Here is a 17611-nt window from a genome sequence, read left to right on the forward strand (position 1 = left end):
ACGTCACGCCGCTACGCCTCAATGATCTTCATGTATATTTCAAACATTTCCGAAAGTTGTGCCCCCTTCTTATTACTCACCGGTCATAACATTTTTTTCAGAGAAATAGCTTGGAAAAATTAACACCATTGAACAACATGAGCGTTCAGTAGTCTCGGGGCGCACAAATTTTTCACGATTTCTATTCGGCACGAGTACATTGTAACATAACAAAATGGCAAATAATTGTAACACTTCTAAGTAACTTGAGTACCGACTGTTCTCGAAGCATATTTTCCTAGCTACGTAGTTGACCTCAGACGCATAGTCTGTAAATTAATTCCAATTTAGAACACGCTCCTAATTCCTGTTGCTAAAAATGTGGCTTTGCCAAAAAATTGAAGAAATGTCCTGCATTAAACATGATTTAAACAATTCGTAAATAACGAGTCCATCACGCAAATAATATAGAAAAAAAATATTTTAACAAAATTGCTCGTTGACATCAGAGCAAGTTAACTCTGGCATTGTTAACAACACTTTTTTTCTGTCCCATTTAAGTGATAGACTGAGCTTTCACTAGCTGATTTTAACATGGTAACTGATCAATATTGTTTATTCTCCTTACAAATTCCCTCTATTTCTTTCCATGCACGTTCTGATAATTTACTGGTACATCAGCATAACAAGAGAGAAATGAGTTATTTCATAAACAATTTATTGCTCTTGGTAATTTAAGCGTCGTTACAAATTATCCCTCAAACCAAATCCAACCACACTAAAGTTTGGTGCTACTCACAAGGGAAACCTTGCACGCAAGGACATGTTGTCACAAAATCACAAGCTGTTCACATGAAAAGTGATTCAGCGGTAGCACAGGTACAGTCTTGTCCTTTTCACACAACACGTCCCTGCGACATGCCATTTTGAACAAACTTAACATTAATTTAATTAATTTCAGAAACAGTCCATGTAATTAAATGGTGATAAAACTGACTTAATTTATTTCACACACAAATGCATCCATTTGCACAAAGATTTGGTTATAAAAACTACGAGCAGCATTTTTAACATAAACAAAAATAATTTTGTGTGTATATCCTGTTCTTTAAATCCATTGTTACCATCAATAGGTCTTTAAGTGTTAGTTATGATATCTACCAATCAAAAACAGATATTGATATCCATCAGTGTTGAGTAATTTCATGGTTTCATTTCATGGTCTGTCACCGCTGGTCTGTTACTGCTGGTCTGTTAGTTATATGCAGTGTCTCCTGCAATCTGCCTTGGACGGCCATAATGGTCTCCTGCCTGGGAGGCTCCTTTGTTGGAGCCCATCTGCAGCCCAATCACATTTTTGCCTGCCTTGAGCTGTTCTTCAGTGAATTCACGCTCATGTGCTTCAGCTTCCTTAGGACCCAGGGAAGGGACAGATAGCCCTTTAACTCCAGCCTGAATTAGATAAAAACAAATATTCTGGTGTTAATAAAGATCTTCACAGACTTAACACCCACTAAAATTATGTCAATTAAGTTAATGTAATTATTATTATTATTATTATCATTATCATTATCATTATTATTGAGAGCAGCAAATGACAAAACAGCGACAACAATAACATAAAAAACAAAATGCCATTATTGCAGTGATCAAAAAGTTTTAAAGGAAATTTACACTTGCTATATCACAGTGCAATTAACCTTTCCAGGACACCAGTTATTTATCATATTTTGAGAAGATGATGTCTGCATTGAGTTAAAACTAAGACACAGTTCCATTACTGATTGAAATCCAAGATGGTTGTAAAAAGGACATGTACATGAAACGAACTGGACTGTTTTAAGTCACACCTTGTGCAAGCAAAGTTGTAATCATAATTATAGATTGGTTAAGTAAACAGACAGCAGGAAATAAATCAAATCCATCACTTTCAATTTACAGGATTGCCCTTGGCTGCGCTTACATTAAAACACCCATCTGATTTCACTGTCCCTTTCACAAAAATATAATTCTTAACCATGCATCAGCTTTAAAGATCCAAGATAAGATTTTTTCCCACTGGCCTCTTAATAACCTAAAGTTTCAAACACTGTTCACATATACTGTACACAACTGTGTAAAATGAACATGAAGAGTAGACTCACCTTGCCATATGATTCAGTGATGAATTCGTGAGGTGCAGTGTTTCGATTCTGATCATGTATAATAACATGGCTGATAGGATTGACAGATGGAAAACTAGTAAAATTTAATATATGGAAAATGCCCCTTGGATATAACATTTTTCTAAAACTAACTAGAGTATTTCAACTCTGCTATCTTTCTAGTTCCATGATTCTTGTCAAAAACCCTGCTCTAGCAATCGAACTACAAAGTCTTCCTTTTCTTATTATGTTTACCATGCTTCACATCAGGTACACATATTTGCTTTGAGGTTTGAATGGTTCACTGGATTGTCTGTGTCCTCTGTGATTGGCCAGAGTGATTACTTTGGTTTTGGTTTTACAACACTCAGTTGAAAACTGTTCTATGTTTAAAATGGCTGACAAATATTGAACAATGGCTTTACAACATTGACAGTCATTGCCCATTTATCTTTATTAAAGAAAACACCACACTACAATTAATGAAAACTACGAAAGGCTGCATACACTGGAGAACAGAAACTCAGTTAACTTACAGCATATACAAAATGAATCAAACATAATTTCCAATGCAGATTAATGTTTGAATAAAATGACTTTCAATTGCATTATAGCAACTAAATGATGCATTGGAATTGTAATCAAAATCTGCACTAAAACCTTGAATCAGTGTTAATGTGGACAGTCTAATTATAGCATAATTAAGGCAAGAACAGTAGAAATAAAAGGATCACCATAATTCACATTTGTTAAGTCCTCCAAATTATATTTATTGACTTTCATTACTTTGATTTCAGTTCTAATGCAATTGATGCTGTAACTCATAAAATGGTTGTCTAGGACATAAAATTATGAGCTGTGGTAATTTTAACTGAATTTACATGTACCTATTCTTTATTAAAAATCAACAGTGTGATTAAATTTTAACAATCAAAGTGTCATGCCGAAAACCTCAATCTATGTGTGATGATCACAACCTCAGTGTTACAGCCTTAACATACATATGTATTTCTTAAGTTTGGACAAAGAAAATACTCAATTATAATTTAATAATCACCTAATATATCGTAAACAACATGCAACACCATACAACATTTGGCAGTTGAATATTTAGGATCTAAGAATGATTAAATCAAGTTTCATGGCTACACAATGAGCGAAAAAAAAATACGAAGCCACATCATTCCAAGTAAAGAACTTCCTTTTATAGTCAGAAATCAATTGTAGGCGTCGTGTCCTGCCACCTGCCTTTGGCGGCCAAAATGTTCTCCTGCCTGTGAAGCTAGTTTGTTGGTTCCCATCTGAAGCCCAATCACATTCTGTCCTTCCTTAAGCTGCTGTTCTGTGAACTCACGCTTGTTTTCTGTAGCCTCTTTGGGTCCCAACGTTGGTACGGACAAACCTTTTGTTCCAGCCTGCCCATGTAGGTACACATGATTGAATGAGTGAGTATGGGGTATGAATGAAGTGGTTTGAAACAATAATTTACAACATTTAATTCCACAGTTTTAAAATGACATAAATTTTAGTAAGCGTCACATAATTTTGAGTCCCTTGAAATCTAATTTTAACCCCTCATTTTTTAAACTCATTCATAATCATTGGATGGTATGCCAAACATCACAGAGAGACAATCATATTGCAGAATTGAAAACTTAATGAATGGCAAAGACTTTTTCTACAAGATCAGAGCTAATTTCAATGGCAATTTCTCAAGTCCTTGTTAAACCCACTTATTGGAGAATAAGACCTTTTGATTGAATATGATACCAAATGCATGATATAGGGTGAGAGAAAGAATATACTGATTAAAAATTGTTTTGATTGTCTACTCAATGTGCAATAAAAGAAAAAAAAAACTAACTAACTGATTGACTAGCAAGTAACTACAATGTGAGTGAGAGTGAATTGAAATCCCAATTGTGGGTAGAAAATCTTGTAAATCTTTGAGGCTGATAATTTTTCCCAAAAACCAAAGGATTATGTGTACTAATGACATCCGCAATGGACTGTTGATCAATACCATCAGTCAATATCCTCGATCGACATTTTGATTGGTACTCGGTTGACATCCCGATCAATACAGAGTTGACACTCGCTCTGCAATTGATTAACAGTCAGTCGATAGTTGGCCGTGTGTTGACCGACTTTTGTGCATTGATCTAAAATTAGTCAGCTGTTGACCAACTGTTGACTGAGATGTTGATGGAGTATTGATTGAGTGTCAACCAAGGTGTCGCTAGAGAGTTGATCAAGGGTCAATCAACAGTATGGATCAACACTTGACTGCTGATGCCTTTAGTACACATGATCTCTGTAAAATGTAAATTACAGAATCTATTCTTTTTGCTGTTTAATTTACTTGATTCATCTGGAAACAAAACATTCCTGGACATCCAGGCATATTTTGTTTGGAGGTTTTGAAGTAATTCAGTAAATGTTTATAAATGTATAATAAAATACTGAATGTACTGAATGCACTGATTTGGCAAGTTACCTACTGAATTTTCAAATCATATAACATTTATACATCAAGAGCAAAATGACAGTGCTAGTAATAGCATTATTGATAACATTTTATAATTCTTGGAATTGCTGTATTTCCTCATACTTTATTGAGCTATAAGCCTACTACCCTCAATAATTAAAAGTGCTTTGCTCTGGTGCTTGAAATGTCAGCTATGGCTACGCCAGTTAATTTACCTTTACCAAATTGAAGCTGGCATTTAGCTAAATGTTTCAGTTGTACACCTACACATACTGACAGCCAAATAGTTTTACTAAATAAAGTACCTTACTTCAATATGCACCTAGCTAGAGCTATACAGAATCATGAAATTAAAACTCTTAAGTACCAAATGCTTTTTTGGATTTACAGAACAAGGTACTAGTAGTCTGCATGAAGACAATGAGCTAGAAGTGGAATTGCTCAAATATAAAGGCTTCTTACCAAAAAAAAAAAGAAAAAGAAAAATAGGAGACTCAGTCAAGAGAAAACCTGATAATTGGAAATAAGTTCTCCAGGCACTTAATGAAGATAATATTGGGTATTGATATAAATCTACTAGCGTTCTGTCACAAATGGTGTTCTCTGATTGGCTATGCTACTCACTATCTATTCTGTGATAGGTAGTGAGTAGCGTAGCATCGTGCGGGCCGCTTCTTTGTGTTTTTGAAGATTCTTTGAAGAGGATTTAGATTAAATTTTTCAACGACAAGTAGATTTATACTAAAACAATTAGATTACTCGCTCTTGATTTCTATGCATGATAGTTGACTCGGGCTGTGCCCTTGTCAACTATCACGCGATAGAAATCTCAAGCTCATAATCTAATTGTCTAATATATGCTTAAACCACAACAATCAAGAACCCACAAGTTGAATGGCTTTTGAGACATTGGTGAGATTGTGCATGCCACAAAAGACAAAGTGCATGATATATGTATTTCTAGAAATCTTTATCCGCAATGATGACATTTTAAAATTCAAATCAATTATTGTTAGTAACTCTTTTCTATAAAGGGAACATGGTAAGAAACAGCATTACAGTTATCTGCGATCATTAAATTTTCTTGCATGCTTTAAGAAAATAAGATACACAATTCTTATGTTCCAAGGTGGTTTCAAATTCCAATGGAAGAGGCTAAACTAGGTTAAGACCATACATCTTAAAAATATAGAAGTGAAGTGTCCTGTTAGTTATTTAAAGGCAACAATATTATGGACTGAATCAATACTTTCTTTTTGTAATGAATCATTGTTAAATAGTGAACTACCTAGTTAAATAAAATAAAAAAGGTACTACCAAGAAAAAAACTAAATCTTACCCGGCGTCCACATGCATGAATCTGATCTAAGACCTACAATAGAAGATCTAGAGGTTACAATTTCTCAAACTCTCTCTGTTGGCCTGAAAATTGGCAAATCCTACAGGTATAGCATTGGCTAAGGCAGCAATTTGTTAATGCTCCTTGCTCCATGAGAAGCTAAATAAAAGGAACAACTCTCCATGGGGCACTCCCATATGAAAAGCTTGGGGCTGCTCATTGTCTTCCTTACGGGTATAAATCAAGGATTCTGGTCTCACTGCCTCTGGATGTTCATGACTAAACACCTCTATTTTAGACTGTCAAAGTATCTTTTAGGGTGCACTCTAAGAAATTATAAAAATTAAAAAAAAAAGCTCACATTTCTGTTTTTAGGTTTGATTTCTGCCGGTCTTTCTAGTTTGGCTCCTTTCCTGAACAGCAACTGATAATCACGCCTATTCTGTTTTAAGTGGTATCTCTTAGGGGTCAAATAGAATACATGCCATACACAGATTGGTCGTCTTTAGGGGTTCAATTCAAGTTTTCCGTCAAGCATTCAAAAAGTTATCATTTATAAGTTTCCCCATCTCCCCCACCCTGCACCCCCCCTCGGGGATAAGTCATAGGTACATAGTTTCTTGTGTGCAGCTAAGTACATGTACATGCGTTTCACATGTTAATCACTATTGACAAACAAGCTAATTACTAGAATTGATAATCTTACAATGTAATAGTCCAATAATTGTTAACTTACTGCACTCATATTTTGCTTTTCATACAAGTCCACAGTCTGGAATTGATCTAATTTTGCTACTCCCAGCTTTTCCTCACAAAATTTCAAGTAATTTCCTATATTTTCCATCTGAAAAAAAATTGTCCAAAAATATACAAATTAAAAAGATTAAAAATGGTAATACTTAATTACCCAATCTCTCGAGTAATACTTTCCCCTGGTCTGTTGGTTTTAATGTTGAAATTAAAGGACTTTTCCTCCTTATGATAAAAATATATCCATAAAAATAATAACTTGCAACTGAAGATGTATGTTTGTTTTAATTAAGCCAGTGAACAATTAAGTAGATGTACTGACTTTCCAGCATAATGTTGCACTTGATCAACAACACTTGCAGAGCAAAATGCCTGCGGAGTTCAAATACTAAAGTATACTTCATTTAGTTTTTGTTTTACAGTACTCAGTGTTAAAAGGACATGGTTATGAATACACTCTATCTAAACTTAATCACAAATCTTTGAAAGAAGGACAGAGAGAAGAAGCGGGAAGTTAATTATCCGCCCAAGATCTAATTGACTAATTAACTACCTATAACTAATACCTAGGGAGTAAATGATCAAAATTGCAGTTGCAAATCTGAGCTAGTAATCTAGTCATAATAATGTCTTGATGCAATTAATTAATTAATCACTACTTTGCCTACTAAGTACTCAAGTCATCTAAAAACAAATTAAATCACCTTTTTAAATGCCAAGTTTGAGTCGTTTACTTTGATTCCAGGCCCTAAGCTATTGTTTGGGTCTGCTGTGCATAGAGCATTGGCTAGTCTGCAAGAAGAAACAAAATTATTATTCTACTGCTGTTATAACCTTTGATACTTTCATCTGAAAAAAGTGCTGTCTTTTGAAGTGCTACTATAATGAAATTTGCATCTTTATAACCTTTGATACTTTCATCTGAAAAAAGTGCTGTCTTTTGAAGTGTTACTATAATGAAATTTGCATCTTTCTTATCTAAGCCATAATTTTGGAACATAAACAAGTAGTCTGCACAAGAAGAAAAATGCTTTTTAAAATGGATGAGCAACCAGGATAAGCCATAATTAAAATTGAAAAAAACATTCTCTGGTTGAAATACTTTAAAATTATGAGCTTTCAATTGCCAGTCTGCAATCTTTGACAAATAGTGAAGAAAACACGTGATCATTGAAATATATACAGTAAAAAGTGCGAAGTAGAAAAAATTACAATAAGAACAAAAAGATACTTGCAAGGAAATAAAATGCTAATATGGGGTTCATGAAAGAACAGAGTACTGTCCAGGTAATGGTGTTGAGTTATGTCCGATTCAATTGTGATTGCAGCGTGCTTATTAGAAATTCCTGTGTGGCTTTTCAGGGTCACGTCGCTTGTCACTTTTACTCCTTGGAAGGCCTCATAAGTAAGCTTATATGACACTTACTCCACAAGGACTTTTCCATCACCCAAGACTTCGTGCATATGGTCTGCTCCACATTTATCACCAAAGACATTTCTCCCCAAGACAGCTTCAATCCACTGTCGGGCCTCTTGCTCTAAATCCAAATCATACTTGGCGTCTTTCTGTTATGACAACAACAGGGATTGAAACATGGTTACATGGTTGCTTTCTTTGCCGACATGTTCATGGTGAACACAAGTTCATAACGCCCTAACAGCTACATGTCTGGAAAAGTTGACAATGTGCTTTCTCTGCAAGTAAAGTGGACATTGAACAATTGATTATCCCCAGCTCAATCAAATTCAAGGCACCAGAAAACTGCAGTCTTGAAGCCACATTTCTGCACAGAGACAAGCTTATATATTTTGAAATCCTAGCTTCAGAAAGAAAAAGCAGTCAACCAATAAACCAAACCAATAAAGCTTAAGTCAGCTTTTTAGGAAAATACTAAGAATGAAAATAACTATAAGCTTAAATTAACACCGAATAAGCTTAAGCTTATAATTAACTTAAAGTTTATATGAAAAACAACAACGTTTTAAAGCTGAAATAATAACAAGTTTATTTTCACTTACATGGACCTAAAGATCCGCTCACTAGCTTTGTCATTTTACACTTCAGTGTTTTAAAGTTGTTAAGTTATCCCGTGCAGTTCTCCCGTGCATTCTCCCGTGGGAACATGCAGCTAAACACAGGAATTGCACGCTGTTAAAGAGTTAACCATTCCAAGTCAGCGCTAACTTAAGCTAACCGAAACGCTACTCAGGCTAACCGGAGTGCTGTTCAGGCCAACCAAAGTGGTATTTAGGCTAGCCGGAGTGCTGTTTAGGTTAACCAAAGTGATATTCAGGCTAACCGGAGAACATTTTAGTGTAGTACTGACAATTGCTGTCTTTGGCCGCAAGGGCCGCCATTGTGAATAGGGCGCAAAAAGACTGGGATGAGCAACTTTTTTGAGGCCCAGTTTTCCCCGGCCATGAAAATAAAATTACTGGAGTTAACCCAGCCCCTGGGTTAACCATTAGCCGTTAAACGGGCCAAAAATTTAGCCTTAGCCGTAAAAAAAAAAGATTTAGCCACGAAAGCGAAAGCCTCAAGAACGCTTGTCAAGCCTTTTCCATGTCTGTTCTTGTGGCTTGGTAGCCGACAGAAAAAGGACGACAATTCTTATACCTTTTTTTGTTCAACAGTAATTAAAATAAATTTTTAACTTTTTAAACAATGAAAACATAATTTTTAACTTTTTAAAACAAGGGTAATTAATTTCTAAGATTTCTGTTTACCGTAAGGAAAATAAATTAACCGTTAGCCGTTAAAAAGCCAAAATATTAACTGTCAGCTGTAGAAGCCACGACCCCATCGAGACCCTCCGAGAAGGCCGCAACAAATTCTGCGTTACTTTAATAATTCTGTTATTCTGTCAATGACGTGACCCGACAGACAATTGAGTGTATCCATATCAAGGGTTTCCGTTTACGCCGGATATTTTGGAGGATAAAACAAAAACCTCATTTCTCATAAATCTGACATTTTACCTTAAGTGAAGTTATACGTTTCCAAAACATGTTTTCTGCTTTAGCACATGGCGAAATGTAGAAGAAAACGTTTTTCGGTCTTAATTTAGCTTATTTAATCTGTACAGTGCCCGCGCAGATTAGGAGAAGAGAAAACAAGGCTAGCGAGCAATGAAGCTGTTTTTCAGCATGGAGTAAATTTATGGCAAAAATATAATTGAGTATTGTGGTGGCAAGAAGATGGCTAACCCCAATGATTTTCGACTAAAATCGCAAAGATATAACCACACGCTGTTGAAAAAACAGCTCCAGATGATTCAGGTATTGAAACTCACTCGAGCAAAAAATAGAGAGACATCATTTCCAACTTTGAATTAATTTCGTTGTCATCCTTTCTACTCTTAAAACCATGAACAAATAGCTCCAACAAACAGTAAACATCCATTCAGCTCTACAGCGCTAGCTGACAAATTCCTGGTGCTGCAACTGAGCAACAGCTGAAGCTGAAAAGTGGGGAGTTGGCCGTGTTGGCTCGGCATGGAAGCTAGTTTAAAATGCCATTTTTCAAGGACAAGAGACTATTTGAATTAGGCTTAAACTCTTACTTTTCGTTGCAACTCAGCTGTGAGTCCATATCCTCTTGCTTTTCCTGCCATGGTAATACGTTTACGCTGGAACACGGAAGGAATACTCGCCAAAGAAGTTACTGCAACGATGGACAGATTTAAAGTGTCTCATACAATACAGACGCAGACCTTCATATTACGACCCCCAGAATCCCAGCTATGTGGGTGGGGCATGAAGGTCATGACAGAAGGGTTCTATGGCTACGATAAAAGGCAAGGATGCTGCAGAGATTCTTAATTTACTAAACGAAATAAGTCAATTAAACTCTACATCTTGATCAGAAATTATTATTATAGTTGACATAAAAGTCACAAACTCTGGAAACTTCTCAGGATAAATTTGTTTTTGGAGCTAAGGGGACGGTGGTATCTGTATGATCTCATTTATAGCCACTTGAAATTTTTTTGTACTTTCTCTCGTCATTCCACCCAACAGTAACGAAATTCATTGGCAGTGACTGGGTGAAAAACAAAAACAAAATGTATAGTTGGACTCAGTGATTGAGTCGCATAAAATGTTAGTTCAAGTTAACTCGAGCAACCCCGAGCATCGGCAAAGGTTCGAGAACTATAATGCCCATATATGGAAGTCAGTGCGGCAACCGTATTCAAGCTTGTTTGAAGTCTCGCCGCAAAGTTGACACATGTTTATAAAATTATTTAATCAAGAATGAAACAATTTCAATCGTAGAAAACTCGTTTAGCTACACCGCACTTGAGGTAACAATTTTCGCAAATATGAAATATAGTGTAGTATATTGGATTTCCGATACCTAGGAATCCAATAATTGATCAAATTCCACTCCAACAGCAAATAGTGGAATTGATAAACGTCCATAGTACACTGACATCTTTGTCCCTAACACTGATAGCATCAATCCGCGATATCGCCATGATCGACCTCAATCAAACCTTAGGCACCACATCCAGTCATCCTTTGACGTTCTTTTCAATTTAGCACGGGCTGTTCGTGCCTCGTATAAATTCAGGCAAACACCGAACTCGAATTTGTTATGCATGTGACAATTTCGGATGTTGACAGGTTATATCTTTAATTGTGGGAAACTAATAATTTAGACCAGCACAGTAGATGTCAAAATCAGCAATTGTCCGAACATCAATTTCACGCGAGGGATGAATTCGAATCCTCTAGGGCGGGGGCGGAGGGCAGGGGGGGTGGGGGGAGGCTGGGTGGATTCATATGTCAAAAGGTCGGGGATGCTCGTCGTCTTAGTGGTGTAAATCACGGATTTTTGTCTCACTTAGGATTTCCAGGATGAAACACCACGATTCTAAGCCTTCTTTTACGGGTTGCGCTTGAAGGAATATTTTAAAAAACGATGTCATGTCTGTAATAAAGTGGCGTTTTTTTTTAGGGGACATTTTTAGGGGACAAATAAAGCTCGAGCCATGCCTAGATATGATAGGTCTTCATTCAAATTTTTCGACGAGCATCCCTAACTTTTTCACACGGGAGTTTACCCCTCCCTCCGGGTTTCGACTAGTCTATACTCAAACGAGATAGCCCGAAGGAAACTGGAAACCGGTTTTAGAGCATAATATAGAAAATATTGTCATGTTCTTCCTGCGACTAAAATTTCTATAACAAGACTTTTGCGTGTTATTTACAGTACGACTAGGAATTCAGAAAGAGCCGTGTGCCCTTGTGAGGATGTAGTAAAATGACAACATGGATTTTAGATAAATTTACGCTGCAGGCTTGGGAAAGATCGGCAATCGGCAGACCACCCTGGTTCGTGTGGTCCAATTTGAGAAGTGTTTGACCGTCTCAAGCCTGTTTTGTTTCCTAAGGACACGTTGAAGCATGTGAAAGTAGCTTTTCAACAACAGAAGCCTACTTTTACCCTGGAAAAAGTGGTTCATATCGCGAAAAAATCGGAATAAACGCCTAACGAAAACTAAAACTGAGTCAAAATCAGTCATTTTGGACTGAACGTTTTCTGATTGACAGAAAACTAAACTGCTTGCTCGTGATTGAGCGTTTTCGCGTTACATGCATTGAGTTGGCTTGATCAAATGTAGTGTCATTTCAGAGCAAACAACGTAGGGCGTAGGGTTTTTTCCATTCACACTTTCCACAAGTCTTCAATAGCAGCTGCGGGAATTATCAACATTAGAAATTCGATCGTTTGCACACTGCTGTTTAGCTCTGTTTAGTTCGAAGTTCGGCCAGTGTACTTACACTCACTGTACTGTAAGTTCGTGCCTTTTCAGATCGAGGTGAGATTGTGTATCTTTTTATAAGCTTAAGCTTATTGAATTTTTACCTTTCCGCTGAAATGTGATTGGTGGAATTATGCTCAGTTCAATACAGTCACCATTTTCTCCGTCGTACGTTACCGATGAAAGTCGAAGGGGTGCGGTTGGTTTCTTGCTTCCCAAGACGTTTTACAGAATTTGTTTTTCAAATGGTAAGCTTAAATTTCTTCACCAAATTCACAGTTGCTTTTTGTTGGTCTTGTCAGTTTGATATAAGTTTAAGCTTATGGTAAATCCGTTTTCTCAGAGAGAGCTTATTAATTCTAACTAAATGATGAAGTAAAATTCCATAATTTGCGGAGACTGTGCCGTAAGCAAGTTCTAGTACTTCTAGATTGCAGCCGTAGATTGCTGTGCGCATGCAATCGAGCAATGATAACTTATGTCAGGTTGTTGATGACGAAACGATCGAAGACGGTTTCCATGGATTTGTGAGAAAACTCAATCATTTGCTTCAGAGCTATCGGTGCGTTCAGCATTGAGATTCGGAGCAAGAAAATTGTGATCAATTTCAACGGCAGTCAAACGGAAGAGAAAACCACCAAACGGAAAAACAAACAAACAAAGCACGGGAAAAGTTTCGAGAAATTTGTCGTTCAAGCTCGGCGTCAGAGACCGCAGTTAAAACGCGATGGCGACCTGGCTTGGCGGAGAGATTAAAGGCGACAAGAATCGCCTTTCTCCAGTTCAACAAAAATCCAAAATACCAATCCCCACAGTGACTCGTTTGAGCAACAAGCGCAGGACAAGCTCCTCGTCTACAGACGAAGTTAATATGAAGCAGCACATACTGAGGAATTGCGCGGAAAAACTTCAAAACAAGCCGCCATCCCGGATTCCGATTGCGATCGGTCGAACAAGCGGAAAGGATGCTCTCAGGGATAAAATCCCTAAGAATATGATGGCTGCAACCAGAGAAAGACCTTTGGAAAGAGATTCAGGTATTGCCATCTAATGTTATGATAGCATTTTTGTTTATTCGATTTAAGATTTTACAGTAAATAGTTATTTTGCGACAAATTTTCCCCAGTTACTGTTGAGCTTAACTTCTCAAAGGAGTTTACAGTACATACTTTGTTTGGATTTCACTTTTAAATTGCTATTAATATTGATATCTTTGATCGTTCTCGATATGTCAAATTACATCATGAATGACACAAGCATTATGAGAGATTAGAAATACAAACAGTATTCGTATAAAAATACTGAAAATAAGGCATGATAAAAGTGTGGAAAAGGTTCGAAGAGACTAGCTCTTCCTTCCCATTTTTCTCGCGGCTGTTTGTGAAATATTTCAATGATGTTCATTTTCCTAGCACTTAGTTTTATTTGGTGATAGCAGTAAACTGATCTTTTAATCTCATCAGGTATAATCCTACGCGGAAAAGCAGCAGTGAATACAAACGCTACTCCCAAACATTCAACAGCAACCAGATACAGAACTCCTGAGGATGCCACAGAATCAACACTGCCAGTGACGCGAAGAACACCAGTAAAACAAGTCACACCGTTAGAGACAAAACAGGTAAATATTTATTAAATATGCCAGTTATTTTTACAGAAAGCATACAATCCATCCAGAGAAGTAATCTATGAGATCTCAAGCTGCGATTTGCTGAATGTTGCTCTCCCCCCATCCCCCACAGGTCTCGATTACGGCATAGTTTCAATTTCGTTCTCCATAGAGTTCATAGCCCCATAGCTCTGTAAAACTACATGTGCATGCAGTTTTTACCATTTATTTACGAATTAGACAGCAAAAAATTCTCTATTCGTCTTAAGTCTTTTCGCGGCCACTTTTTCCTCTGGTTAATTTACAAATCTTATTAATTTTTACAAACAGGTCTCCAACGATGAGAAAGAACAACGTACTGAAAACACCAAAATACAAGGTGTCTCCGCTGTTCGGCCCTTGAATTTGATTTCCACGGATAACGTTAACCGAGACGAGAAGGAAGATGGTATTGAAAGTGACCACAACCATTGTGGTGTAATTGGTCCAAACAAGACATCCGTTCCTGGAGACGTTGGAACCGATTACTCGTATTTACGCGAGGAAGTGGAGCTATTGAAGGGATCTCTAGATCTGCACATGTGCAATCATCGAGAAGAGCTGTTAAGACGTCAAGTCGACGTTCTGGAAAAACAAGTGTCCCTCTGCAAAGAGTGTGAGCATGCTTTTAAAAGCGAGGTAAAGACCTTGCTTGAAAGTAGCAATGGAGTCTCCACCAGTTGTGTTGGGGACTATAAGAAGGACCTCGTTGAACAGCTGGGAAAGGAACATTCCGAAATAGAAGAGGAACTTCAACAGTGGGTTGAATTGAGGACGGAGACCAAAAGAACAAAGATTTGGAGGAGATTATTGAAAAAACAAATGAAGAGAATGTGAAGCTCTTGGTTGAGATCAGCGTCATGAAGAAGGAATTGAAAGCTTTGGAGATTGAAAACAGCACTCTTCAGGCCGAGCTGAAAACCAAGAGAACGGACTTAAGGAGACTAAGAGTAAACGAGCATTACAACGAAAGAGAACTGCGAAATTTGAAACGTGATTTGAGGAGAAAGGAGCAAAGTTTGGACAATACCCTGGCTGAGAAACAGGAGCTGTTGGATAATATTGATTATTTAGAGGGAAGCCTGGGGTCTAGTCAGGCAGCCAATGAACAGTCGAACAAGCAAGTTGATGAGCTAAAGGTAAAAGAGTTTAATGAGCTGAAAGACGAAAAGTCTAAGATTATTGACCAACGTGAAGATCAGCTAGCCCAGAATGAGAATATAAACGCCAGTATCGTCTCAGAGAAGAACAAAGAGATAAGCGAACTCAAAAAACAAAATCTGACGGATGCTATCCAACTTCGGGATCACCTTACTACGTTAATGAAGGAAAACACCAGAATCATTTTACAGAATGCTGAAATGATGAATGAACTTGGAGAAAAATCGCGAGTTATTGAGCAACTCGAGGATCAGCTGGCAAAGTTGAAGCATGAAAATGCCAAAATCATCTCAGAGAGTAATAAAGAGATGACGGAACTAAACTACGAAAAGTCCAGGGCCATTGAAGAACTTGTGGAGCAACTTGCTAAGCTGATGAGAGAAAATTCCTCTTTGGCCATTGAACTTTCTAACATGGCATACAAGAATAAGAAGTTGACAAAACTCCAAGAGCAGGTAGAAAGCTTGAGGAAACACAAAAAGCTGATTCTATCTCAACTTGACTTGGTGGATCACAATTTAAGCTACACAGATGTTGAGATCGAGAAATTAATGAAAGATTTAGACCGCGGGATGTTTGAAAAAGATGTTCTCTGGATGGCCTTGGGATTCTCGTTGAAAAATTGTGCTACTAACGAGAAAGTACACGCTAGGGAAACAAGAAACCTCAAAAATCAACCAGAGGAAATGACATTTCTTCTGAACAAAACCAATTCTTGGTCCAACGTTAGTGGAAGAAAAAATCAAGTTCGTGTATGTCGCGAAAAGTTTTTGTTATGTAAATATTTATATGCCTTCTATCAAAGTTAATTTTAGGAGTTTTCTTTGTTTTTTACATGAAATCGCATGTAAATTGTAAAAATAAGGTTTGTTCTCGTTTCCAAATTACAGAGAGTAAAAAAGAGAATGAAATAGATGCTGTGCAAATTGCATTTCTACATATAATTGTAATATATTATGTCTGCTCCCGATTGTGGTCCACTTGTACCTGTATGACTTCACCGGTGAATCTTTGGATCTTAGTATAGTAACAGAACTATGGGAATCGATCTCTCTGAGCGCGCACAGGGTAGCCTGCGAGCAAGCTCTTGTTGTTGGCAGCGCAAGCAAAGCCGTTACCAGTCGGCGAGCGATAGGCCAGGACCCTCACCAGCTCGAAACCTCGTTCTCAAGCACTCTCCTCTGCCTTCCTTGGTCGTTGGAACAAAGACCCTGCTTGCCGCTGGTCACGTGACCACCTGTGACACAAACTTTTCCACGGAGGTAGAGTCAACGAATAATTTTTGTCGATCTCAACTGAAGTGAAAGAAAGGCGATCGCTGGTCATCTCTTTATTAAACCACACACAGGCAAATACACCATTTTATTATCCAACTGCAGCGAATACAGTCCAAATAACAGTACAAATATACAGCGATATTGCACAGTTATTTGTACAGTAGAAAACTGCAAGTCAGAATACTCGGCTAATCGGCTGTGTGACAGAAATACTTTTTAGCATCCAAAAGACCATAAAACGAAGAAATGAAATTACCTCCGAATTCAAAGATTCAAGAGACTGATTCACTGGTTTCACTTCGATTCGGTATATGACATTTTACATGTGCTAACCGTCGAAAGGTTTGAGCTCCATTCGGCTGCCAAATTTTTTTGTGAACGAAAGTCTTCTATATTTTGGAGATGGTAGAAATAAAGTACCATTATTCATCGGCAAAATTCCACATCAAACCCCGATAAAGTGGGTAGTTTTTAGTGACTGTTCGAGGTTTTGAAACCCAGAAAGTTTGCCACAGCAACAATCAAAACACTCTGCCACCCCTCCCGCTCAACAGGGTTTTTTTTACCACCCTGGGTGGCCAAGTAACCAGCCGCAACTAGGGTCTTTCTTCCAACGACCAAGGGAAGCAGAGAAGAGAGAGCCTGGGAGCGAGGTTGACCAACGTAAACTTGCTTCACTCGCTGACTCATCTCTCGCTACTTTGCTCATCGACTTTGCTTCTCCCTGAACCCATGAAAGGCTGCTCGCAGACATCGCACAGGGTAATAAATAGCGCTCGTGGTAAAAAACAAAGAAGTGCCCGTCATAAACGGTTCTATTTAAATACTTTGGATACTACGCATGCGCATTAACAACAAATGCCACATGCAAACCATACGGAAGAAACTGCACAGCAGAATTTAAGCGTCTCCATTCACCGTTACAAGTAACTCTGGTTTTCCTTCAAGACGCATAAATCTTTCGCCTTTTACTAAAGATTTCCGTGGAGGAGAACAACTGAATGAGTCTATAGACTAATTTTTCGTCGCCCTGCCTTTCGGCGGGGCTCCCAACAAA

At 37.6% G+C, this 17611-nt stretch overlaps 1 protein-coding gene, 1 non-coding gene and 1 pseudogene across 3 annotated transcripts; 2 read left to right on the forward strand and 1 right to left on the reverse strand.

The window, feature by feature from the left end:
• Positions 1-1097: 1097 nt before the first annotated feature.
• LOC110044388 (myophilin-like) lies at positions 1098-10409 on the reverse strand. Of its 2 annotated transcripts, none has more exons than XM_089283322.1 (6): positions 10264-10409; positions 8127-8266; positions 7405-7492; positions 6687-6794; positions 5951-5983; positions 1098-1431 (listed from the first exon to the last, which is right to left on the reverse strand). In XM_089283322.1, the coding sequence occupies exons 1-6, from the start codon at positions 10312-10314 to the stop codon at positions 1234-1236; spliced, it is 618 nt and encodes a 205-aa protein (XP_089139448.1). In that variant the 5' UTR covers positions 10315-10409; the 3' UTR covers positions 1098-1233. The 2 variants fall into 2 exon arrangements, with proteins under 2 accessions (XP_089139448.1, XP_020605589.1); XM_020749930.2 differs by lacking the exon at positions 1098-1431 and adding an exon at positions 2869-3538.
• A 2372-nt stretch (positions 10410-12781) lies between these two features.
• Positions 12782-16091, forward strand: LOC110044418 (uncharacterized; annotated as a pseudogene).
• A 1390-nt stretch (positions 16092-17481) lies between these two features.
• LOC149117582 (U5 spliceosomal RNA) lies at positions 17482-17602 on the forward strand. Its single transcript, XR_016205790.1, has one exon. It is a non-coding gene; the product is annotated as a U5 spliceosomal RNA (small nuclear RNA).
• Positions 17603-17611: the final 9 nt, after the last annotated feature.

The sequence above is a fragment of the Orbicella faveolata genome, unplaced genomic scaffold, assembly GCF_042242905.1.
Source record: "Orbicella faveolata isolate gen_17 unplaced genomic scaffold, um_ofav_v1 contig_12, whole genome shotgun sequence".
Taxonomy (NCBI): Eukaryota; Metazoa; Cnidaria; class Anthozoa; order Scleractinia; family Merulinidae; genus Orbicella; species Orbicella faveolata.